This window comes from Polistes dominula, unplaced genomic scaffold, assembly GCF_049000335.1.
Source record: "Polistes dominula isolate Pdom_NZ unplaced genomic scaffold, Pdom_raw_medaka contig_29, whole genome shotgun sequence".
NCBI classification, from domain to species: domain Eukaryota; kingdom Metazoa; phylum Arthropoda; class Insecta; order Hymenoptera; family Vespidae; genus Polistes; species Polistes dominula.
In genome coordinates this window covers 979759-1006855 of record NW_028300865.1, presented here as the reverse complement: position 1 = coordinate 1006855, position 27097 = coordinate 979759, and the positions used below count along the sequence as shown (strand labels likewise).

Here is a 27097-nt window from a genome sequence, read left to right as displayed (position 1 = left end):
ATGTAGAGACAACTGTGTTAAGAAATTAGGGGAAACGAAATTAGGACTTAAAGCAAAATGATAGCAAGAACTCTAGCATGTATTACGTCACAGTCATGGGGATAGCGTATGTTCCTTTCGAATGTCTAGGCGAGAGCACCTCTTCTTAAGATCGGTGCATCTCTTTTCCTCGTATTTAGACCAACCACTTACATAATAGGGGCCACGCAAGAGACGTACTACGATCTTGGAGCGGAGACTTTAAGGTTACGAGAACGAAATGTCACGAACGCTTCGAATAATGGGTGCAATGGGAGAGAAAGGATGGGAAATAAGATTATTAAGGACGTTCGTATAATTTTGCGACTTTAAAATAATACAAGATAATAAATGAAACTAATGAAATATATTTACATGTTATAGAATTATCATAACTTTTAATTAAACATTTCTTCTTTTTATTTGAACATTGAAATTATTTCAATTTAGAATATACGGAAAGGTTTAATTTTGTTTTTTGTTTTTATATATATTGGTATTACTTATTGGCCAATCGTATAAAATTATAAATAGGAGAAAAAGCTAATAAAGTGTGTCGTTAAAGTTACCAATAATTTTAGCGATGGTTATTTCTTTTGTATAGTAAAACAAAGGTTAAGATACCAATAAGGTTATTCGTATTACTTTTATCCAGTATTATAAACGATTAATTTATTTATACACGAGTTAAGTTAAGTTACTAGTTGATTTTGCAATTTGCTTAGAGAAGAGAAAGAATTCTTTCACGGTAATATTTAAAGTAAGAAAATTCATATAAAATTTTTAACGGCAAAAATTTATCTGTTTGTGAAAGAAACAACAACAACAACAAAAAAAACAAAAAAAAAAATAAAAGAAACACTCTTGTGGGTTTACGTTATTTGAACTTATCGCGGTAAAGAATAATAATGAATATTTACCTCCTACCCCCTAGACATAACGGATTATGCAAATTACATGTAACGTTCCTACGACTTACTTAGAGTTTAAGATCGAAGAAGAGAGAATGAAATGTCATGAATGTCCCGATCGACGTCCCAGACAATAAGACGCTCGTCGAGGAAGGACAGATGCGTTAGAAAAGATTTTTCGTCGTTCTTTATTAACATAATCCAAAGAAAAAAAAAAGTAATGTAAATTATTGTAAAATACTTCAAACGTCCGATGAAGATTCTTCAGATTCAGAGCTTTGCCATCCAGAAGCTAGGTGTTAATGTCACGCACTTTGAGATCAGATAGAATCTGTTTCAACGAACCTTGATCTTTAAAGTCCTCCTTTGATCCGCGTGAAAGAACGCTTCTTTTGCATGTACCACAAGCGTAAACGTAGAAGGCCTTCCTGCAAATATCAGAATGCTTCGAGTTACAGTTGAATTTGATTTACATTTTGTTGGAAATCAAACCGATGATAAAAAAAAGTAAAAAAAAAGAATCCCTTCCTTTAAACTTTGATGATAGTTATGTTAAAAGATGTTATCACAAAAATCTATTTTTTTTATGAAACAACCTTACCAAAGTGACTTGTCATTCAAATCTTATCAATCATACTTCAAATCTACTTTGGTATATACCTAAGATAGTAATGGAATTATTACAATAGGTGTAAATGTCGCGTTGAAACGATACAACAAGGGAGGAGGAGGAGGAGGAGGAGGATGACCGAGAAGATCCATTTGAAACTTGTAACGATCGTCTTATCTTTTTTTGGGATCGCTTGTGTAAGTATAGCATTCTATTGTGTTGACCTTTCTAAGAGCAACAACAACGCCTGGTATACACTTGTGACTTTAGTCTTATAAAATCTGAGATTATTCCAGAAGAGAAGAATTGGAGACTATTTGCTAGAGTATATGTATAGTGTGGGAAAGGGTCGAACTGGAAACTAAGAGAACGAGATTTAATGATGCAAACGCGACGTAAGAGATCACAACGAAACCACTAACCATGTGTTTGAAAAATAATTATTAGAACATTTTCAATTGTATTATATTTTATTTATATACTCGATCCATTTGTTACATTGTATCAATCAAAATATGTAATTAATGTTGTTAGGTTTTCATGTTATCGTTGAAATCATTTATTTTTCATTAAACCCGTTACAACATTTCACTCTCTTGCAGTAATTAGATAGTAGTTGCATAAAAAAATCTGTTCAAGCAAATGAAAGCATTCTGTATAAAGTTGTATATATATATATATATATATATATATATGTAGAAGTGTGACCGCTTAGAAATACCTCTAGAGTTTCTAGACGAGGCATTTGCGATCATTTGCTACCTCCTCCACTATGGCGTTTTAATGTCTTAGATCTTCCTTTACGCGTTGTTTTTTTTTTATATATCAGTTAGACCTGACGAAGAGAAAATCGTTTAATCCGATGATCTTATAACATCGAGAGAAATAATTTCAAGGCGCGTCTAAAATAACTCGTGCAATCAATGAAATTGATTATCTTGGTTTAATCATCAAAGAAAAGATGCCATTTTGTATGTATATGCTTCGATTAACTCAGACAAATCGTAAGAATTTTCTTTGTGTATGTCATGAATATTTCAAACGATTAGGTTCTTTAAACATTTTACCCGATCTTATATTGCTTAATCTTTACTTTTCATCATACAATTATACAATGTAATTAAAGAAAATATTATCTAGGAAAATTGATCGTCAACGTGACATAAACTAATAACCGCGTATATATGATACGTTAAAAGATGATATTATCCTAGGATGCAAATAAGGATTCGTAAAATATTGATATAGTAATTCGAAGCTGAAGTTAACGAAGATGAGTGTCGAGTAAAATCAACGAAGGTGCTACTCGTATTGGAAAAGGAACTGTCTGATGTTGCTCTCGCTGTTGTTGCGAGAGAGTAGTTATTCGTTAATCATTAACCACGTTAGAGGTTCTTAAGCAAATATTACGTTATGATCGAACAACATGCAGCTTCCTTTGAGTAGCTATATGACAACTGAAAGAGGATCGCCATTCACCGGTTTAGATTCACTCGTACGGCGTGGCCGCAACCTAAACTACCACCACTGTCTCATTTGATTGCAGAAGCGCAGCCGGCACGACTTGCCCTCTCGCAAGTCCGATCTCTACCAGGTTCTAAGAGACAAGGTAAGAAGATATGTATATAGTAGAAACCAAGGGAGGTGCCCCTTCTTGCGTGGGCCTCTGTTGCCTCTCTTCTCTTTCCATCACGTCTAAGAAACATCTTATTAGACCCACGCTATATAAACGCAATGCACCAGCATACCGGCCAGTTATATGCTGACTCTATTCGCAGCCGTGCCCGGACTCTAACAATACACTTATATTGCACAAGTGTAAATCGTAATCGTATCTGTGACCTAACGGAATTCCTACCGTAAGAGCATCGTATCTTATTAAGAGAGAGAGAGAGAGAGAGAGAGAAAGCTAAATTATTTAAGTCGAATAAGACCTCCGATATTCATCATTCGAATAGCAACAAGTGTTTCCTTACTTTTTGGATTAATTCAATCAAGTGCGGTCAAATCATATCAATACGCATGTGGGATTGATCTTACTTATTTTAATTTTTCCTTTTTTTTTTTTTTTTCCCCCATATCGATATAAACCCCATTAGCTAGCGAAGTCTGTGGACCCCTTTAGGTGGTAATTGAAACGAACAAATTTCAAGTGAAAGAAAAGTGGAAATTCGTAAATATTATAATGTGATTCGAATCCAATTGGTGAAATATTTCTAAGATTTACAAAACGAATGAATAATTATCGAAGGTCTTATTCTTCTATACAATATTAATTAATATTTGAATTTTTGTTGTTGTCATTAACAATTGGTTGCTACTATTATCTCTGTAGGATCGTTTAATACTTGTCCCAGTACCTACGTGTCATCATATTTCAAGGTAATCATCAATTCAAACCGACGTCGTGGCAACAAAAGATGTATTATCTTCAGGTATACTTACTTGTTGACATTTCTATCTAACAAAGTATATACAAAGAAAATATTGTTGCATTTCAATAACTTCTTTTATGTAAATTGATATTTTTTTTTTATTGGGACAATCAATTGTTTTCTATTATTATCATAAAGTATTGACTTGTTATCAGAATAGTTGAGATCTGTATTGATAATAATGATGTCTTATTCTCAACATCGAGGAACACATTTATGTGTTCTCAGTAATGACATAGCTCACTTTAATTACGAAAGTGGAGCATCGATCTTCTCACTAATGGGTGTTCTATGTTACGCAAAGAACATTTATTATTTATTAAGTATTATCAAGTATATTATCGCATTTCATTTTATTTACACTCATCGTTTACAATTAATTATCATTATTAAATATTATAATAATAATAATATTAAAGTATTACATTTGTTATCACAATTTGTACTAGTGATACAAGTATGAAAATTTCAACAATTATATATCATCACACATATTTAATTAATTTATTTCAATATAAACAATTGTTATATGACATAATATAAAATAATTTTCACAGATAACATTACTTTGGTTAATAATAGCCAATGTGATAGGCGATTTGCCACCGGGGACAAGACGTAATACTTATCTACCACCTGAATCAACGAAAGGTTATTCATACGAGAAACCACCGATACCATTTCCAAAAACATCCTTCCCTACTCGTCCAACCCCAACATTTCCTGGCCCAACAAGACCCACTCCTCCCTTCAATACAATACCTACGAGACCTAATCTTCCTTCGACACCAAGTAGACCATATCCTACTCCTGAAACTAAACCACCAGGAAGATACCCTACGAGACCACCAAATGGATATCCACCACCAGGACCAAGACCGACTCCAATATTTCCAGAACCGAACAATGGAAACACAGTAGGTCCTGGAGTAAGTAGACATTTCACCGATCATCTCATTTTTATGTTTGAATAACAATCACAATTTGTTGGTAATATTACTCTCGGTGTGAGATACCAGTTCAAAGGGTTAATATTTTATTATATTTTATCATTTATCTCATTGATTTACTTTTTTCTCTAGTAAAAAACTTCTTTAGAATGGGTGTGATTTAAAAAAAAAATGAAACGCGCTGATGTGGTGGGGAAACGAAACGGCCTTAAAATTTCATATAAAATATTAAATATTATTCTAAAAATATGCATACATTAATTACAATATTAAAGTTCAATTTTTATCATTATTTATAAAAAAAATATTTGATTTGTAAACAATTTTTAAAAGCGTTTTATTATTTACTTTCTTTGTAATTATTATTAAAAAAATGCGCGCGCCTGTATGAATGCAACCCTCCAAACACACTTTGAAAATGTTGCTTGCGAGCGTCACCTGTCGAGACGGAATTTTCTTCTGCCCGAAAGATAGGTAACCCGTCATACATACGTGTATAAACAGTTTTGATTGCAAAAAAATGTGTCTGGAGGGTTGCATACGAACAGGCGCGCATTTTTTATAATTAAATTAATAATAAAATAAATAATTACAAAGTAAAAGTACAAATAATATTATAATAATATGAAATAATAAATTATCCTCAAAACTTGTTTATTTGAAGGTTTCACTATCGTTGTTTATAATTACAGCACGATCATCATCACCACGAGCCTGGTATGCCCTTTGATTTTAACTATGCAGTAAAGGAGGATGCCTTCGGAAACGACTATTCTCACAATGCCATTAGCGACGGGGATATCGTACGGGGTGAATATCGCGTCCAACTTCCTGATGGCAGAATGCAGATTGTACGATACACGGCCGATTGGAAACATGGTTTTAGCGCACAGGTCTCTTACGATGGAGCCTCGCGTAATTTCAATAGAGGCTACTAGCATTTAGCATTTTTTCACTGAGATATTTTAACGATTATTCCATGTTACCGCAATTTCTAAATATTTTCCAAATATTTTTACGAGTATCTAAAGTTAGAATTGCGTTGGAACGAATAACACCCCATTTTTATTCTAAGTTCAAAACAAATGTTTTAGTTATGTTAACTTATTGCAACCCTTAATTGTGCGGTCACATTTCATTTAATCGCCCCCCAAAGATAATACTCGATTATTCATAATTTATGGATGTTATTAGGGTACAATATGTTATATATATATATATATATATGTACGTATATGGTATGCATATCACATTAATGTATACAAAATTAAATAGGTCATTTACAAAATGGAAAATATACAGAGGGGTTACATAGGTTAGAAAATATTACGATTTTAAAAAATGACTTTATAATTATAGGATTATATAATAAGATTAATAACTTTTTAACGTATGTAATGTTCTTGTTGAAAATCAATTTGCTACCCTTTCAATTTTGGAATAGAAATGTTTTCTTTGTTTCTTTTAATCCTTCCTATGTTTATCTTCCTGTTACAAAATGTTGCTATCGATAATCCTAACCATATCGACACTGTTAAAAATTATTCAATCGCATTATCTTACAAACGTAGGTACGTTTTAAAATTGAATTTATTCGCGCTCTTTCTCTGTACCATTTTCAGCAGAAATTTCTAATTTATTACAGGTCGGTAATTTATCGACATATTATAAAATTATATCGACAGTCCAAAAGATAACGCGACTAATGCACAAGTAAGTTGTATTAATGTCTAAGAGATGGTGCTACTGACGCACAAGTTGTCCTGACGTCTGAGAGATGGCGCGACTGTTGCACAAGATGGCTGCACGTGTAAAAATTTAATATTAAGACTCAGGAAACTTTGTAGATAGTATAGTCGTTTAAATATGTGTGATCATAGAAAATAATTAATGAATAATAATAATTTAATATATAAATTATTTAATTATGACATCAGTGATACTTTATCCTAAAGTATATTAAAATTCGTCTACATGTTCCTACTATATCTTTCATTGCGACACTCATCACCTGATCAGTCTCAGTCGTGATATTTATACAAGTACTTTGACTTTTTAGAATATTAAATTAATTCCTTATACAGTTTGTTTAAATAATAATAATATTTATTTATAAAGATTTAAAAAAGTGCAATATTGTTCATATGTTAATTTATGAATTAATCATAAATCGTATATCAATAATGAGACTAGACTACTACTGTTAATGCAAAATGGTATGTATAAATTGAAATACTTTTTTGACAAATTTTCTTAAAGAATATTAAAAAGATTGAATAATTTTCAGAAACTTAACATTATAAGAAGATTTGAATGGTTACATAAAGTAAATGCTATAAAAGATAAATTATTTTCATCGAAAAATTTATTATACACCAATGTAGCAGTATCAATTTCTCTTTCAGCAGTAGGAGATATGATAGAACAACACTATGAAATAATCAAGGTTTACCTACTATCAATTGATAAATTCAATGTGTTTAATTGAAAACATAAAGCTTAATATTATATACTGTGTTATGTACTTTTAGGGCCAATGGGAAAAATGGAGTCCAAGCAGAACAAAGAATATGGCTGTGAGTGGCATGTCCGTTGGTATTTTTTGTCATTTTTGGTACAAACACTTGGATTCTAAGTTAGCTGGACGCACTAGTAAAATTGTACTGAAAAAAGTAATTATTGATCAGTTAATTGGTTCTCCACTTTGTATAGGAATATTTTTTTTAACAACGGGACTAATGGAAAGAAACAATTTGTCAGAATTTAAAAATGAGATAATTAATAAGGCACATAAATTGTATATAGCAGAATGGATAATATGGCCGCCAGCGCAGATCATTAATTTCTCTTTTCTTCCAACTAAATATAGAGTATTGTATGATAATACTATATCACTTGGTTATGACGTTTACACGAGTCAAGTTAAATATAACAAAAATGATGTTACATGTCAATGATAATTATATTTATAGATGATTTTAATTTATTAACTAGCAATTAACAATAATTGGATTAGAAAAAAAAAAAAAGAAAAAAAATAATAGAATACTATAACAAAAGGATAAAAATAATAAAATAAATTATAATTAAATAAATTAATTAAATAAATAATATAAATATATAAATAAATAAATATAAAAAAATAAATTAATTAATTAATTAATAATGTAGTATTACCCATTGTTTCAAATTCAAATTTGTATTCAGATACTGAATAATTTCAAATCTTCAATGGAAAATATAATTGTAATTACATTCAAAACATTCCATCGTGTATTCCAATAGGTACTAGCACAGCAATAAATAATAACAAATTCCGAGCTACTTTTCTCCAGTCATTTGGTACCGCATAAGGTACCAACATAATTGTCAATCTATGTATCTGTTGATAAAAGTCAAAATATATATATCAAATCTTTACAGATACTTGTAAAAGAAAAAAAAAAAAGAAATATGCAAACATTCGAAACCAATAATTCATTGGTTTTATTTCTTTTGTTTAATTATATTTAATTGTTCTAAACAACATTGGTTGCGAATGTGGTAATACAAAAAAAAAAAAAAGAAAGAAATAAGGAGGTAGTACTTACTTCATGACTTGCACATATGAAGATAAATGAAGTAATTAAAAGATTTAATACTGGAAACCTAGGTAGTAGGACCAATACACCATGTGAATCTGCAGCTAACCATATGTGACCTTGGCCTACTAATGTTTCCAAGCTAATCCTACCTAATCCAGCTAGTAGGACGGAATGTTTTCCACGCAGTGCTAATGAAGCATTACGAAGTACAATATAGCCTACGATCTATAAAAAAAAAACAAAAACAAAAATAGAAAAATATGTATATACATAAATGTGCATAAATAATAAATAAGATTAATGTTAAATAAATTGAATGTGTATAATATTACAGGTATAAAGGCTACGTAGGAATGTATCTCTTCGCATTCTGATACTGAATAGCATAGTATTGTAAATGTGGTGTAAGCTACTAAAGAAATTAGTGCCAATACTGAAGATAATGCTGTTCCTGGTATATGATCTATTCTTTGCAGAGCTACAAGTGCAGCACCAAATGTAACACCCCATACAACACTATATCTATCAACTCGCCACCGTGACCACCATTCTCGTATATCATCGTCGGTTGTAACGAATAATGCTTTCCAAGGTCGCGTTACAAAGACTTTCTCAAAGAAAACCTAAATATATATACAAGAATAATATCATTTTAATTTCAATGTTGTTTTATTAACATTGAATAATGTTTAATTATTATTAATCTTACCTCTGACATGTATAATACTGTAATTATTGATACTAAGCCCAATAATTTTAATGCAAGATAAAGCAACGTTCTTGGACCATATTCGGCCAAACTTCCGGAATATACTCTTGGAGGTAGCCACGCCAAAAAGTAAATAACCAAAAACCAAAATGAAACTAACGGTACAAAATGATAAAACTGATATGGTCTATTCATGCATAAGCATAATGTCACAGTTAATAAATTATATCTGAACATGACCTAGAAAAATATTATTATATTTCATATTGATCAACAAATTGTAATGAAATATAAAGTAGTAATGTGCACATGTGATGTTAATTATTAAATGAAAATCATATATTTACCCTGGCAAATCTGACGAGTGAAACATCACCTGTTTGCCAAAAATAGCAAAAGTGTCCGTATCCAGATAAGAATAAATATGCAGAATTAATTAATCTTAAATACATGTAAATTGGTAATACATTTTTGGCACCAGTAACATGATATATAAGCACTACTGCTTGCATTAAGCCTCTCCATTCGTCAGTCTGTTCCCTATTTAATGCATTTGGTCCTCTTTCACAGTGCTCAGTAAAAAATAATCCAAGAGCTAAGATATATCCAAGTGGTAGCCAAAAACTAAACTCGCTGTAATATTTATTCTCCTTCATGAAGAAATTCGTTCTAAATATAACATAAAAAAAAAAAAGAAAATAATAATAATTATTATTAATATTATTTATATAACATTATAATCCCAAACTATCTAACTAATATAATATAAATAATATTATATTATAATGAAAATAAAGATTAGAAAAATATACCTGTCGCATAAATAAAAGTATGCTAATATAATAGATAAAATAGCCAAAGATGTGCTTAAGCTATAACAGTCTTGCACTTGAGGAGGTTGCTCTATTTGTACAGCTTCGGAAGATTCTAATTGCGCAGTTTCAGAAGATTCAGTTTCTTCCGTATCTCGGGTTTCTTCCATAGCTACATTTGAGTATGAAACTTCCGATCGTTGCTGGCAGAATCTTCTGTACAACCAAACACTCCCACCAATTATTATACTATAACAGATTTTCAGTTACCTGCTGTACAAATACAAATAATATATTAACACTTACCATATCGCTAGAATAGATAAAGTTAATAATTGTAAAGTTGTAGCTGATTCTGGATAGCTACAACAACTCCCATCACCAAAGTTCATATGATTGTTACAATATGTGTTCAATAATATTTGAACTTTGTGACGTAAGGATAATGGACTGGCTAAATAACCATCTGGACTTTGTTCCAGTACTCCTGCACCAACGAGTCTACTACTTTCCCATAAGTGTACATTACTATGAGAAAAAATCTACAAAAATTCATCATTAATTATCATCATACTAACATATTTCATATTATTATACAGTTATTATTTGTAATTACTTACTTCTACAGCTGCCTTATTACACAGATTAATTTGTGCATTGTCTATAACCGATAATTGGGCAGGTAATCTTTCTTTCACTACAGGATCTTGCATTACCCATAAAACTTGTGAACCTTTGTTAGCTAAAGTATCTGCTGGCTGTATTAATCTTACAAGACCCATACTGTAATCGGAATATAATTGCGTTTCGCTAATATTATTAGCAAGAATATCAGCAGCAGCACAGCCTGCAATTATTAAACTAGGCATCGTTTCGTCATTCTGTAAAAAGACATAATTTGAACATTTTTAATGATGAATACAGTAATACTGTTGTTAAAGTGAATCCACATATAAATGGAAAGATATAATACTGTATTAATTATACCATCCAATGTCTGAAATCTTCTATCATAGTGTTATCCAATTTTGGTCTCCATAGGAACTGCACTTGTAATTTTAATTGTGCATCGTTAAAACTTAAATCTGAATTTTCTGGCAATTCTGTGAGATCAGATGCTTTACCATCTATTACGAATTGCGATACGAAAGATTTATAAATTTGTCTTATCCTAGCATCACCGGTAAATACAAAATGATTATGATGTTTCATGAAAGCCAAATATCTCATGCACGTTCTACTATCTCTAAAAGAAAAAAATACACACACAATATTTTTTTTGTTTTTTTTTTTAGCAATGTATAATATTAAAATATTATATATTCTTACGTTTGTGTATAATGATGCATCATACAACCGTACGGTTGCCATTCTTTATCTCCCTTGTATCTTCCTTCTGTTAATAACCATTTACAAGAATCGCTACCTTTAAGACATAAAAATATATTGCAATTGTAATTACAGAATACAATTGTATAATAAGTTAAGTAAAATGTATTTATACCATAAATAAGATGTATCACGCCATGATAAAGTATAAAACAAACGACAAGTGCTGTAGCCAATTTTTTTGCACTTGCCACTGTTATCAAACTGATAAAGTATTCCGCAGAAGTCATGTATAATTATTTTTATTAATCACGTATATACATTTTATATACTTACTAATTATAATAATAAAAATACATTAGAAATTAAATGAATAATTGAATAAACAATGAACGTCATATTACAATGTCATGATCAATGTCGTGTTGCATGAAATATTTAAGCGTATGCCATTACGATATGAATTCATTTAATACAATCAAATATAATTTTAGATTGAAATGATATGAATATAATTCAATGATCGGTAATAGTCAATGACAATTTAATGATAAACCGAAATTTCAAATCTCATCACGTCATACCACTGTCAATTAGGTTCTGTTCGTATTATTGTCCGGCGTCGAATTTATTGTTACGTTTCTTAAGCTTCGTTCACATTAACAACATGTAATACACGATTTATACAGTAGATTGGTTAGTCCAATATTATGATTATATCAACACATTAATATACAGAGTATGTTTTAATAAATTTGTTCATCTTGAATATCTTCTTTAAAAAACTTCCAATTTATATATACACAATTTTGAGGTTATTCATTTCGATTTGATAGAACTATATATATTATTTACAATATTTTATGAGAGCATAAAAAAAAATAAATAAAAATGATATTCATTCTTTTGATTTCAGTATTATTCAAATGTTGTTAAATATTAGAATCAATTTAAAATGAATATTCTGCGAGAAGTTGCCAAATCTGATAATAGAGGTCTCATTAGTCTAAGAAGCATTTCGCGCCTTGAAATTGTCAAATCTGATAATAGATGTCTCATTAATCTCGTAAGCGCTTGATACTTTGATAATATATATAAGATCAAAAATATCGATCAATCATCGGGTAGGTTACCTCATGAGGTTTTCACCTTATGGTTAGTAGAAACCCTGACAATATTTAATAGGATTTAGTTTCGTACTATCTCCGCAATCTGTTTGTTTAATTATTTCTTGCAGACTAAAATAACGAAATAATGATTGGGTTTAACCTACCCCCATTTTTTTAATCTTTATTTCAAACATAGAAACCTTTTCCTTTGCAGATAAATTTATATCGTTGTACGTGGTATACTTATAATAGTCATACTTCGACACGATTGGGAAGTTGTTATATTAGATAAAGTTAGTGTAAATTAAAGTAAAGTTAGAAAAAAATACAAAAATTTGCATTCTATTGAGAATAGAAATGATGGATAATAATAATAACGAATATTCAGTCAAATTAGTACTTAGAAAAATTTCATGGCTCTAAGAGGGTAATAGTCATAGGACTCTAATGGATTATCAACACACACCAACACGGCTTAAGAACAACGGAACTACGTTGCAGTCAATTTCTAAACCAAAAATCTCGAAATGCGACCAAAAAAAATATCATGTCGGCAGATCACACGTTATTAGAAGTAGTAAAATCTTCGAAAAACTAAGTTTCGAGAGAATAAGACGACTGCAGAATATCAGGTGTAGGATAAATATAGGGTTGCTTTTTTTAAAAATAATTATTATTATATTGTTAATAAATACAAAAATTAATTTACGTTTTATTAACATATAATAAAAAAATATTACACAGTAGGCAAAATCTCAATTGGAAGAAATAAGACAAGTTGCTTATGGTAATGGGTGGTGGTATGGTGCAATCTTCAAATAGTAATATTATCTTGTTGTTATTAATTTTATACAAAATATAAGAGTTCTTAAACAGTATAAACAAGGGTATAGTAATGGTGGCCCAGTGGTAGCACCCAGAATTGAGGGCCGTCCGTCATCGCAGGATCGGAGTTAGCTGATTAAACCCTGTAATAGCAAGAGAACCATACATTTGTCTCGTAACTGTTACAGGTATACCACAATGTTTCAAATAAAGATGGAGGTAGAAGCCAACAACCCAAACATTATTTCGTTATTTTAGACTGTATAAAAATAATTAAACACAAATTGTGTGACAGGGTTTCACTAGCCATGCTGTAAAGACCAGATAGGGGGGGGGGGTCTACCTGATGATTGATTGATTTTTTGGATCTTGTACATCAAAGCACCAAACTCTTCCGAGACAAATGAGCCATCTATTATCAGATTTAGCAACTTCTCGTAGAATATTCATTACAAATTGATTTTGATAGTAAAAAACATTTGAACAACACTTAAACCAACTGAATGAATATCATTTTTATTCATTTTTTATGTCTCCAAAAATAAGGTTATGTTCCATAATCTTCATTCTATCGAACGAAACATATGCACCATAGATTTAATGCATAACAAAAATATGATATATATGAAATAGATTCTACGAGAGACGTGATTTCACGAACGTTTGTCATGACACACTTTCGTTTCTTCTCCAGTGTAGATTAAGACAAATTGAATAATGTGCAATAAAGTTATATACCAGTGTATATTAAATATCATAACCTAACCATCATTCGAATAAATCTTTGAATCAAAATACTTTTCTTTAATTGAGCATTAATATCAAATTTCAATATTATCTGATTGTTGTTTGGTCAAATGAATTTTGATATCTCAAGATTTTCTTCATATTTAACAATGTTATACGAATAAATTAGTTTGTCCTTATAAAAATAATAAACAATTGCCAATTAAGTATGTTTAGGTTAAGCGGTTTGTAAATGAAAGTAAAAGCTGTGATTATTATAGAAGAAGAGTTTAACAATTATGGCATGAATAAAAATTTTGTTCGTCCTTTGGGTGTCGCATGTCCAGCCTAAAATGATGAACATGTCGCTCGTCAAAAAGTGATGAGCCAAGGTGAGAAGATTGCGGTAATCGAAGCTTGATTGGCAGACAAAAAGCTTACGATTAGCGACAACTTCGACGCGACAAAAGCCCGTGGAATTTGTTGGACAGGAAATTCTAGTTAAAAAAGATGAAGCTTCAAGGTGGCTCAAGCGTGATTTCGTCAACTTGGCTACTTGTCTTCTTCATTTTTTTTTCTTTTTTTCTTTTTCAAAATCTTCCAGGTCTTTCTATTTTTCTTTTTTTTTTTTCTATTCATCGTTCAGCTTCTATTCTTAAAGAAGGATATTTTATAATTGTTACAATACATGAATAATTCTTCATGATGAACTCTTGTGCTTTGTATTGCAATGGCGAATAATTAATTAATGTCATAATTCATTTGTACATCAACGTAATTTGTCAAAATAATTAAAGATTATTATATTATCCGATTATACTTATAAGTATCAGGCATTTTAGTTATTTAGAACAAATTCTGAAAGCAAAGTTCAGCGAACGCGCGTGGTTCTCATCTTGTAAACATCTGGCCCGTATTGTATGCAACCATTTATACAAAAGGTATGCTAGAAATCTAGATACAGGCTAACATTTAGAATGCTAAAGAGATACCATTTATAAGAACAGAAAGGGAATGACATTTTTGAAATGAAAAATGATTAAGAAGCTTATCCTCTGATAAGTTTCTCGTCTAATTTGTGATAGTGTATTGTAGGTGGAATGAGTGGGGGGTGTCGGTGTGGCTGGCGGTAAAGTTAATGGAGAGGAGAGTACTATAGTATTCTCCATGTGTAGTCTACACGAGAGTGTCGACGTTTACGATAATGTCAGAGTATTGGTACTCGACAGTTGATAAAAGATAGCGGTGGCTAAACAGAAGTCAGTACTCACCCGCTATCCGACCTGTCGATAGACAGGAGACCACATCTCGTCTTCGTAGCTTTCATAATCATACGTCGCGAGGACTTATATCAAATTATAATTTTGTTTGATTTAAAGGGATGTGGAAGAAAACTAAAAGATATTTAGGGTGGCACGGTATCGATGATAAATAATAATAATAATAATAATAATAGTAATAATAATAATAAGGAAGAAAGTGGTGCTAGGGATTAAACAACGGTGATCGAGTGAAAATGTTCAAAGGACAGGACTACGCAAGATTCGTTTATATTGTTAAGATTTATCCGGAAGAACGGTTGACAATCTTCGATTTTCGATTCTTCCTGATATAAAGAAATCAAAGAATAAAAAGATAATAAATGAAATTAATAATAAATGTCGTGTGGAATAACGACGAATAGGAGGAATTTGTTGAATTCACCTGGTTGTTCAACGATAGGTGAAAGAGTAAAAGATCAAATCATGCACGATGACAAACAGCGCGACTAGACTCGATCAAGATTGGATGAGGATGGTCGAATTACGTACTGGCGTTGGTATGACGGGAGGATTGGACAGCCCATCGTCGAGTCGGCTTCATTATATGATCTTAACGATCTTCGATACGATCTTTTCAGCCATAATAGCTGCACCCGCGGTGGTCGGTTATTGGAGAGGTACCTGGGGTTTAAGCGACACTTATCTTTACAAAGACAATAAAAACCTCAGTAGTTTCGTCTCGATAGTGATAGGCTTTACAGGATTATTCTTCTTCAGCATCACACAACACCGTCTCAATGATCTTTTGCATCCAGACAAACATAGGTTGTCCTATTACGCGGGATCAAGAATCTACACAGCTGTATTTGGTTTTTGTTGTGTTAATGCATGGCGTGGCGCCTGGCAAGCCCTCGATTTGTACATGGGACTGGACCCAATCAGCGTCTCCTTAACCACCGCGACCAGTCTTCTAGCGCTAGCGATTATGCGTGCCATCAGAAATGTTTCCGCGCCGCCCTTCTCCCTTAGCCTCGATTCCTGTCCCGGATACTTCGAAGTGCAGACTATGTTTCGCGTAAACGTAAGTTATTTTACATATGGGGAATACAATTGCTTGACTCGTTTGCAACGTGACACGTGCCAATAAGAATATGAGACAACAACAACAAATACTTGCCGCTGAAATTGACAGTTCTATGACGAATCCGTGCATTATTTTTATTATATTAAGGCTATCAATTTCTTCTTGACTATGTTAATAAATTAAATCACTCACATACATACACACTTTTGTACACTATTAAACGAAAAATACACTTTAGGTATTATATATTGTTCGCTATTTAATCGCAATGATGATCTTAATTTGTAACATTAAGCTTACACGAGTCATTATACCTCTTTTATGAGATTAAATCTTCTAAACAGACCGATTGCTACTCTCAACTACTTTTGAATTAGCTTTAGTGTGTGAGTGGGGACATTAAGTGATCCGATACCATCGACTTGTCCAAATTACAATGATAATTCAAATTGATCTAATGAATATTTTTATACAAGTATATTTGTTCGTATGTTATCATTTTAAATATGCAAGTATTGAAATCTAAGATTGGATTAACTGGTTGTATATTCGGGATCGTTTTCTATGATATTAGTCGATGACATTTTTTGTTGGATTATGTAGAAAATAGTCGGGAATTTTCGCATATCCTACGAGCTCATGAGGTTCCACATCGTTCACGCATAAGCACAGTTTCCGGCTATCTCCCCCGATCGTGATCAGTATTGCGCTTGTATGATCCATACAGGCAGAGGCATAAGTAAATGCATTTACGTTGTCTACTACTCCTATATGTTTAATAGATTCTAACTTTAACAATAAGTTCAAAGGAAAAGTGATATTGTATAATATGTTGAAAATGGGTTTAACTTTTGTTCTTTTATCGTATTTCAAACTTTAGATAGGAAAATTAGGTGACTATAGGGAATGGTAGAATCTTTTTTTTTTTTTTTCTTTCTCAGAAACGTGCATTTAAGTTCATTTTAGCTTCTTCTTAGGATAGAAGTTGGATTCAATTTGGTTAATGGCTAAATTGGAGATCAACGTCAGTTAAATAATTCTCGACTGGTACGACGTTTCTGAAATTATGTCCTATCGAGAATCATTGTCTTCGATTTCATTTGCAAAATGGATATATATATATATATATATATATATATATATATATATTTGATTAGAATTTATCTTAAAATATTCATTCATTTCGGTATATAATAAAATTGCAATTATGTTTTATCGATCGATTACAAAACTGATTTGAGCATCGAGTTTGACATCGCATCGCATCGCATCGCATCGCATCGCATCGCATCGCATCGCATCGCTTGTAGAAATTCTCCTTCATGAAAAAGGAAAAAAAGACTTGCTGTTTTTCTTTTTTTCAGTTTACTGCGCTTCGAGCTTCTGCCGCTTTGATTACGAATGGCATTTCATGGCATCCCACCATACGAAGTCGAAGGCAAAGGTATTTCTTTGCTTTAGCTACTCAAAATTAGCTTCCAAATTCTAACTAAATCATCTTCTCTTTTATTTTTCTATCTTTATTTTTTTTTTGTCTTTTTCTTTTTTTTTTGTCCTAATGAAAAATACAGCTTTGTCCTTCGTTCAAGCTTAGTTTTTTTTTTTTTAAACTTTCCTTGCATAAAATTATTTTAAACATAAATGTATGCTCAAATCAAGGTGTTGTTCTTCTAGCGTACACATTGTTCGTTTTCATCTGTTCTTTTTTTCTGTAAAAAGTTAATAACATTTTACATCGTTAGATATATCGATGATTTAAAAACCTTCCAAATTTTTATAGAAAAAATATGTTTATTATTATATTAAATTTATTATTTTTCTTCATTTTTAATCCCTTAAAGTGCACATGGGGCGTTTGACACCCCCAACAAATTTTTCTGATCTCTCGAAAACGATACTGAATTCGAAAAAAAAAATGGGTTATTTGTCGTCTAGTGCCATCTAGTGTTAATTCAGATGAATATAAAACCTGTTCTATTTCGAAAAAAGACTGTATCAAACTACTTTTAAACAAAATAGCGGCTTCAGGAGACGCGTTTTTCAAACACGTTGGGGGTGTCAAACACCCACAGTGCACTTTTAACTAACATTTACCCCAAGTGTGCACTTTTAAGGGTTAATTAAACAAAAATCAAATTATTTTGCACAAATAATGCAAATTAATATGTAAGATTATGTAATATTAAGATTACAAAAATAAAATCGAAATATTACTGTATTTCGAATTAATTCTCATTTTTGAACAAAAAGTCCTTCGATGTTTTATTAACACACTAACTAAATATGAGTATAATCGATTAAATAAATTTTGTTTACATTTATTCCTATAAATTTAACACTAGAATTACCAATATAGTTGAGACGTAGCTGTCTCTAACAAAACTAGTCCCAAATAAAGTGATCTTTAAAAAGATGTACAAATATTCTACTTTTACATTTATTAACTTATTATTATTATTATTATTTTACAAAAGTAACTTCATATTATGAAATCTTAAAAACTATTATTTAATAACAATAATAATAATAATAATTACAATAAGTACAATAATTGGTATCAAAGTATGCTTGAAACGTAGCTGTCTCTAACAAAACTAGTCCCAAATAAACTGATCTTTAAAAAGATGTACAAATATTCTACTTTTACATTTATTAACTTATTATTATTATTATTATTATTTTACAAAAGTAACTTCATATTATGAAATCTTAAAAACAATAATAATAATAATAATAATTACAATAAGTACAATAATTGGTATCAAAGTATTCTTGATATCAAATCAAAATCAATGATAAACCAATCAGTCAAAATGACTGCAGTGATAGTTTTTAGTGTTAAAAAACAAATCTCAATTTGTAGAATGGGGAAAGCTTTATACAGTTAATATTATTTATAATATAATGAAGATGATGTTTGTTTGTTTGTTTACAGAATACGAGGGGCTGGTCGTTGTACTTACTCGATTGTGCGTTTAGTGTTGGGGTCGTTGGTACATTGGTCGTATTTGTTTGGAGAGGAGTATGGATTCTCTTTGATATTTATCTTCTTCCAGAAAATAGGGAATACTCTGCTCTAGGTTCTCTCGTAAGTATTTTCAATAATATTATCATACAGATTACAGAAGATAGGAAATATCTACAAACAAAAAACAACAAAAAAAAGCAGCTCAATATTATTTAGATATTAACGCCATTGCAGCAACAAATTTCGCTAATTGCGCCAATATTAGAGCAACCATGTTGTTTGCACATTGCAATCGTCAGAGTTTCGTCAGGGTTTGCGTCAGGGTTGTGTCATTTTTTTAATGCTACAAAAATGCATATTTGGGATTAGACAAAAACAGAAAAAGATGCGAGACATCATTTGGAATCTTATTTATCAGAGTTCATATGACAACAGTAGGGATCCTGTAGGAGGGATGCGCCATTTATATTCAGCTCATGCGCCATTGGCTGAAAATTTTGTGGAACCGCTTGAATTTATAATAATTTTTTCGTCTAACCTATTCTATTTTAATATAAATTTTTCATTATCATTAAATATAGTTCATTTTGTTTTTTCTGTATTTGATGCAATTCATTATTTCATAATTATTTCAATGTTTGAATGATTCGCGCGCAAAATTGACTTCCGGTCCCCCAGCAATGTACATGGCACATCCCTCCTATAGGATCCTTAGACGACAGTATCAAGTGAAAGAAAATAGAGATATGTTTTGAATCTATGTTAAATTCTATATCGGGCCCATTTTCCACCGAAATCTGATTGACTACTTTTTATCAATAAAATCTTTTGAATTTTCAAAGTGTTGCAATTTTAAATAAAGTTTCTTTTTTTTTGATTCTATGATTTGTCGCAACAATTTAAAGTGTAGATTCGGCGCATTAGATGAATTTTTGCTACAGTGCCATGGCGTTAATACTTAAGTACCATTATTTATCTAATACAATGTATATATTAAAAAAAAAAGATTATCATATGATTGTTTAAACTTACTTACATTGATGCAATACACGATGATGTATCATTCATTTTATCTTTTTATTTGTAATAGACATATATATTTATTTATTATTTGATTTTTTATTTTACTTTCCTTTATAGATAACAGAAGTATAGTCATTTATAATCTAATCTAGTAACTATTTAACAAAAGTTAACTTGTCATTTTATCTGTTTTACCTTTTTTTTTTTATATTTTTTTATTTTGTAAAGTTATCAAATATTATCTGTTAAAGATAATATTGAAACGGAAGTAGCAGCAGCAGCAGCAGCAGCAGCAGTTATGCATTAAATTGCATGATTTGCAGATATTATCTTTTATCATGTACTGTAATTGTAAAAACAAAATTGGTTAATATAACCTCTCTTCTGTAATTTGTAAATAATATATGTATACATATATATATATATTAGGTTGTCTCAAAAATGTATCTTTTTTTTTTTTTTAATAATTCTATGGGTACAATATTTTTAATGAAAATATTATAAATTTTTGAATAATATACTGTATATATGTAGTATATATAATACATTATACGTATAATATACAATTTATATTATATATTATATTTATATACTATATAAATATTAATTAATAATATTATTTATAATATATTATTTATATAATTAATAGTTATATTAATTAATTATAATATAATATATTATAGTATAATTATATATAATGTATAATATAATATAATATAATATTTATATATATATATATAATATAATACACTATACATATAATATACAATTTATATTATAATATATTTATATACTATATATAATATATAATATAATATAATATACTATATATTAATATACTATATAAATATAATATAATGTAAATTACAAAACTAAATAATATAAATTATATTATATTATATTATATACTATATATTAATATACTATATAAATATAATATAATATAAATTAAAAAACTATATAATATAATACAATTTATAGTATTACAATATAGTAGTACAGTATAACAGTGTATACTACTATGTATACTGTGTATACAGTAATACAGTATATAGTATATTAGTATATAATATACAATATATTATATTATATAGTATACAAAAATAATATAATATAAATGATTAGAATAATAATACAGTATAGAAAATGTTATATTCATTTATATTATTAACAATTAATAAAACAACATAAAAAAAAAGTAATATTACGCATGCATACAATATTGTTCAACCATAATCATCATAAAAATGGAAGAAATTTTGGATAATGACCTAATATATATGTATATATTTAGATATTATATATATATATATATATAAACAAAATAATGTTGTTTGTTTTATAATAGGCAATCGGCTATGTAATAGTAGTCGTAACGTTTAGTTTACAACCCCTGATGCGTTACGTTTGCGCACGTTTGGATGGTCTCGCACGTCTGATAATGGCCGACTTATTCCTCCTTCTTAGTTTCCTAGGAACTGTCAATGTTTGGCGCGGTATTTGGAACTTATTAGATCTATGGCTCCTGCCAAATAATTTAGTAGTCTCCTATTGGATAACATCGATAGGTTGTTTCGTCTTTCTTCTATTACTCAATTGCAGTAATTCCATTCTCGTTCGTGGAGTTTACATCGATGCTGAAGAAGACGAAGGCAAATGTGTTAACTTTCCTTGTCATTATCTTCGACTATTTGTCAAGGTTAGTATATAATTATTAACACAAACAATAATAATAATAATAATAATTTTGTTTTTCTATAAATAATCAACATTTTGTCTTGAAACAAACATGGATGATTATTTTGTAGATCGAACGTGAAAAAAAGGAAGCCAGAAAACGTAATCTATTAAGCGCAACCAATAATTTTGCTTCTTGTACCGATGGAACCGGCAAAGATGCTGAGAATGGATCACTTCTTCAAAATACCACATCTACTACGATCATTTCTGGAAATCATCCCGAATCTCTCGTATAAGATTACTGCCAAATCCATCGAATGCGTTCCTAGGAGTGGTAACGAAAAAAAAAAAAAAAGAAAAGAGAAAATAAAGCTCATGGAAAAAAAGCTGGATCGATAATATGATCGGATTTACGCTTAATAGAAAAATGTACACGACCAAAAGGATGAAAGGAAAGGAAAGAAAGAAAGAAAGAAAGAAATAAATCCAAACTCTTTCAATTAATTATTTCTATTTAATTTACCAAGAAATAGAGAGTGTTAACGAGTCGTTAACTTCAAGTCAAGAAGAAGATGAAGATGAAGATGAAGAAGCAAGAGTGAAATGATACATTTTGTAAAATCGTGGGCACAATTAGCCAATGGCATAAAATACTCGTCATCGTTCTAAGTGAAATTAAAAAAAAAAAAAAAAAAACAAAACAAAACAAGAAAAAACAAACAAAGCGTCTCCTTTATATGTATACTTTTTCTTGCACGTTAAATCATAATGCGTAATTATCGTTTATTTCCTTTTGAAATATCGATTAACGTAGAATAATAAATCAGAAAATAAATAATCATACAAACAATAACAACAACAACAACAACCAAAATTGACTCTTATATTTTAAATCAATAGATAATTGATATCAATATAATAATATCTTGTCAATCTTTTAATCTCATCAAATAGAATCTAATGGTAAGTATTATCTTTTACATTGTGTTGACAATTATTGTAACACATGGAATGATTCATTGAAGGGAATCAAACGACTAGGTTTTTCCTATGAATGGAAACTTTGTATCATCGGGGGGTTGGGAAAGAAGAAGAAAAAAACAAAAAACAAGAAGACAAGACAAGACAAGACTTTAGTTACAATTAATGTTCATACCACCACCAAATGAAAGACCTTCAATGGCAGTGGTAATAGATTGCATACGATCATTATAAATAGATCCTAACCTTCTCCCTCGTATCCTGTACACACATACGATTTCTACTCGCAGGGCAATTACTACGTCATGGCTTAATAATAATTAATTAACTAGAGTATAATGAGGGAACAATGGGATGGCGGGCAAATCAATGGGAAGTGCTTAGTTTCACAATGAACGACTGCCCTCATGGCCTACATTATTTATGCAATATATGTATGTGTATACAAGGCACTTTGATTTTTCCTCTCTTTTCATAAGAACCCCTCATTTAATGTCTACTAATAAATGTATTGCCCTTTTCTTTCTTTCTTTATAATTTATAATTACATAATATTTCATGAAAAATGATTCATATCTTCATATCGTTCATTCTTTTATTATCAACGTATCGAGTTGATAATATGATAAAGATGTAGATTTTTTTTTTATTAATAAGACTATCAATGACTCATTAAAGTAACAAACATATCTCCAGCAAAGAGCTTATTATAAGAGGATTAATTAGAGAATGTTAAAATGATTTTTCTTTTTTTTTTTTTTTTTTTTGAAGTACAATACTCCTATCTGTATAATACTTTAACAATAAAACCAGATACCACAAATATGAATTATCTATCAAAATGTATAATAATAATAATAATAATCATCATCATCATCATAATCATTGTATTTTGATTATATTCCTGTATGACTCGTGGTATTTTATTTAATGATGAGAATGAAATACGAGGTAGGAGTATGAAATATTATTATTATTTTATTTTTGTTGTTGTTGTTAAATTATTTAACTTCTATTGTTATTTCCTAGGTTATTGTATAACACAATAGCAAACCCTGACGTATGTTAGCTTAAGATTAATGTTTAGGAGTTGGTGGGTGATAATTGTTAGAAAATCGTATTGGTGTATTTCAGATGTGTACCTTTGATACACCGATAGGATGAGACGACTATTTATCGATCGATTCTCGATGCAATCCGTTAAGAGTGGGGAAAATCTATTTGAGGCTTTCTCAGAGGCGTCGGACTTGCAACGAGAATCGGTTAAAGTTTAAGGAGAGTCGCCTCGTGGTTGCAAAAGGTGAAGGAGTGTCGTGTGACAATACTTTTAATATAATAAAACACAATTAAAAGCGAAAGTTTCATCGAAACGAAATAAAACGAAACGAAACGATAGATTTTTCACGAAATTCTCGCGAATATTAGGATTCACCTGACACCAACGTTCTCATTTATTTTATATTAAGACGATTACAAAACAAAATGCCGTCGGACGATCCACTTCGCAACGAACCATTGGTATCCGTTGAATTTGAAGTTTTTGGTAAAGTTCAAGGTAATCATTGATAATTATTCTTCATTATTAATCATTTTTCTTCTTCATCATCATTTTGTTCAAGGGTTGTATGATTGCTGGACTCCCCTTTGAACCCTTCCCCGTTTTTAACTGAGACTTGAGACATTTTGAAATTTCATTTTAAAATGATTTAACAACTTATTTAACCAACATGTATCATATTCATCAATTTTCTATTAAATTAACAATTTTATCTAATCTTATTTCACAATAATTATATTTTTCAAAATGACTCTCGTCTCAACTCAAAACCACATTCGATCCCAATTTCAATGGGATTATCTCGTGTTTATAGATTTACAAATAAATTTGTACTATACATTTAGTCGGTGTACGTTGAATTTCAGGTGTATATTTTCCTAAATACGTGAGGGATCTATGTCTGCAGCTTGGGATTTGTGGTTGGGTTAAAAACAGTAAAACAGGAACGATTCTTGGAAAAATGGAAGGACCTCGTGCATTCGTCGATCAGATGTGAGTTATTTTTAGATCATACAATTGTTTTTTTTTTTTTTTTAAGGTAATTCGTATAAAGTATAACATGTTATACTTCATAAAAAAAAATATGATTGAAAATGATTTTGAAGTTTGATATAAGTAATTAGTTAAATATTAAGTCTGTGAGATATTTGTTCGATTGAAATTTCTTTGAATCGGAAGTGGAGGACGTCATCGTCCGCGTGGCATCAATTAATTATCTGGATCAGATCTTGCTGGCAAAGGCACGCGTGCTATAATAGCTGTTTAGAACTTGTTACCCCATATCATAGAACCAACTCGATTTTCTTTCATTCGTCTTGAACTATGTGTGTCAGAGCAACAAATAACGCACACAGTGTCATCTTAATTTGTCGAAGGTGTAGTTCTTCAGGGTCACCATTGCCCTTGAAATACACTTACAACATCTTTTCTCTTTTTATTCTTCTATCATTTCATTTTCTAATCGATTAATGGCTACTTAATTAACATAATTAATGTTATAATAATATTAAAAAAAAAAAAAAAAACTGATACGTTTGACTAAGTTTCTTGTAAGGAAGATTAAACTAAAATTGAAACGATATAACAATGATAATTGTACACTTTTCATTTGACGTACTATAGATCTTAATGTTATGAGAAGACAGAAAGCGAATCTAACAACCTGTGACCTTAGTTGTGAATTAGTGAATAACGAGCATTAGGTCAAAGACTGACTTTAATAATAATTTAATGAAGTAATAGCTCGCTATAGTACGTAACCTTCTTCTTCGTAACCGTCAAAATAAGCGATGACCATTGTCAATTACATCTGTGTACACATAATATTTTCATTCACCGAACTCTCTCTCTCTCTCTCTCTCCATTAAAGAGATTTACAGGTTCTTTTGACATTTTCAATTTCAAATACTACTATATTAACATTATTCGTTTATAAAATTTGATTACTAGTAGAAACGTAGTTGAGTGTCTTAATTTATAATGCTAAGAATAATTTTGGAGGCCCTTGAAGGTGCTATGATACAACCTTATGTATAGAGACGAGTTGTACACGTGCTACTATGACGAGAGTTCATTTCAACGGCCAATTGGCGGCACGGCACAAATCTCTTTACAACGTTCTATTTAACTGATGATAATATAGACTTTTGTCCTAACTCAATTGTGATGATTTACAATCATTTCCCTTCCGCTAATAAATCTCATTTATTGGAATTTTCAATTACAAAAAATAAAAAAAAGAAACTACAATTGCTACTATAATCTTGACTGTACACATTTGGTAATACATTGTTTTTTCTTCTTCTTCTTATTATTATTATTTTAATTATTGTTTTTTATTAACGTTATTCTCAGGGCACAGTGGCTATCAACACAAGGAAGTCCAGGAAGTGAAATTGACCATTGCGAATTTACAATGTGGGAGTATGTTACGAGACGTAGTTATAAAGGTTTTGCTATACGTTTTTGAGAATGAAAATTATACAATAATACTGTTAACATTTATTTTTCTATGCCATTGCGAAATGATGAATGTTTTTTGAAGATTTATAATTTATAATAATGGGAACATTTGTGTATGTATGGATGTAAATAGGTATGCATATGTTAATTAGTTATATCCACGATATAAAAACAAATATGTAAATATGAGATATTCATTAAGAATCTTCAATAAAATCAATATGAAAATAAACAAAATAATATCTTTTACAATTGACCTTTGTCATCTTTAAATTGTATTTTTTTTGTTTTTTTAAATTAACATTTGAATTAATCAAACAAATATCACAGGATCGTATTATTCGTATCCGTTCCGTTGTCAATGGAAATTTGAAATAATTCCATATTTGCTTGTATTTTTATTTAATACTTATGAGACTACAATATTATTGTTTTTATTTTTTTCCAGATCTCAGGATTAACGGGGTAATTATATTATAAATATAAATAATGAATTTTTTTTTTCTTTTTTTTTTTTTTTGTGGAAAAACTTCTATTTTTGTAACATTTGTTGTAACGACT

The 27097-nt window shown here is 30.1% G+C and overlaps 5 protein-coding genes across 10 annotated transcripts; 4 read left to right on the top strand and 1 right to left on the bottom strand.

Annotated features, from left to right (window-relative positions):
* The first annotated feature begins 3129 nt into the window (after nucleotides 1-3129).
* Nucleotides 3130-6566, top strand: LOC107068414 (uncharacterized). 3 transcript variants are annotated; one of them, XM_089170025.1, is made up of 4 exons: nucleotides 3130-3148; nucleotides 3875-3974; nucleotides 4532-4903; nucleotides 5617-6566. In XM_089170025.1, the coding sequence occupies exons 2-4, from the start codon at nucleotides 3960-3962 to the stop codon at nucleotides 5860-5862; spliced, it is 633 nt and encodes a 210-aa protein (XP_089026151.1). In that variant the 5' UTR covers nucleotides 3130-3148; nucleotides 3875-3959; the 3' UTR covers nucleotides 5863-6566. The 3 variants fall into 3 exon arrangements, with proteins under 3 accessions (XP_089026151.1, XP_015180241.1, XP_089026161.1); XM_015324755.2 differs by lacking the exon at nucleotides 3130-3148 and adding an exon at nucleotides 3285-3398; XM_089170035.1 differs by lacking the exon at nucleotides 3130-3148 and having other exon boundaries at nucleotides 3403-3974.
* Nucleotides 6567-6705: 139 nt separating this feature from the next.
* Nucleotides 6706-8071, top strand: LOC107068397 (mpv17-like protein 2). Of its 3 annotated transcripts, XM_089170045.1 has the most exons (4): nucleotides 7080-7140; nucleotides 7212-7250; nucleotides 7330-7370; nucleotides 7456-8071. In XM_089170045.1, exons 3-4 carry the CDS (start codon nucleotides 7341-7343, stop codon nucleotides 7879-7881), a joined length of 456 nt encoding a protein of 151 aa, XP_089026171.1. In that variant the 5' UTR covers nucleotides 7080-7140; nucleotides 7212-7250; nucleotides 7330-7340; the 3' UTR covers nucleotides 7882-8071. The 3 variants fall into 3 exon arrangements, with proteins under 3 accessions (XP_015180217.1, XP_015180215.1, XP_089026171.1); XM_015324731.2 differs by lacking the exon at nucleotides 7212-7250 and having other exon boundaries at nucleotides 6706-7140; XM_015324729.2 differs by having other exon boundaries at nucleotides 6706-7140; nucleotides 7212-7370.
* On the bottom strand, nucleotides 7272-12281 carry LOC107068396 (N-acetylneuraminate (7)9-O-acetyltransferase). Of its 2 annotated transcripts, none has more exons than XR_016175817.1 (12): nucleotides 11534-12280; nucleotides 11359-11455; nucleotides 11017-11275; nucleotides 10650-10910; nucleotides 10336-10571; nucleotides 10030-10278; nucleotides 9565-9886; nucleotides 9218-9457; nucleotides 8841-9131; nucleotides 8515-8733; nucleotides 8102-8306; nucleotides 7272-7587 (listed from the first exon to the last, which is right to left on the bottom strand). XR_016175817.1 is itself a non-coding variant. In XM_015324728.2 (12 exons), exons 1-11 carry the CDS (start codon nucleotides 11646-11648, stop codon nucleotides 8181-8183), a joined length of 2415 nt encoding a protein of 804 aa, XP_015180214.2. In that variant the 5' UTR covers nucleotides 11649-12281; the 3' UTR covers nucleotides 7272-7587; nucleotides 8179-8180. The 2 variants fall into 2 exon arrangements, 1 of the variants encoding a protein (XP_015180214.2); XM_015324728.2 differs by having other exon boundaries at nucleotides 8179-8306; nucleotides 11534-12281.
* Nucleotides 12282-15296: 3015 nt separating this feature from the next.
* On the top strand, nucleotides 15297-22395 carry LOC107068375 (uncharacterized). Its single transcript, XM_015324696.2, has 4 exons — nucleotides 15297-16361; nucleotides 19300-19452; nucleotides 21704-22054; nucleotides 22164-22395. The coding sequence occupies exons 1-4, from the start codon at nucleotides 15771-15773 to the stop codon at nucleotides 22329-22331; spliced, it is 1263 nt and encodes a 420-aa protein (XP_015180182.1). The 5' UTR covers nucleotides 15297-15770; the 3' UTR covers nucleotides 22332-22395.
* Nucleotides 22396-23803: 1408 nt separating this feature from the next.
* LOC107068376 (acylphosphatase-2) lies at nucleotides 23804-26776 on the top strand. The gene is made up of 3 exons (XM_015324697.2): nucleotides 23804-24571; nucleotides 24940-25066; nucleotides 26429-26776. The coding sequence occupies exons 1-3, from the start codon at nucleotides 24499-24501 to the stop codon at nucleotides 26541-26543; spliced, it is 315 nt and encodes a 104-aa protein (XP_015180183.1). The 5' UTR covers nucleotides 23804-24498; the 3' UTR covers nucleotides 26544-26776.
* Nucleotides 26777-27097: the final 321 nt, after the last annotated feature.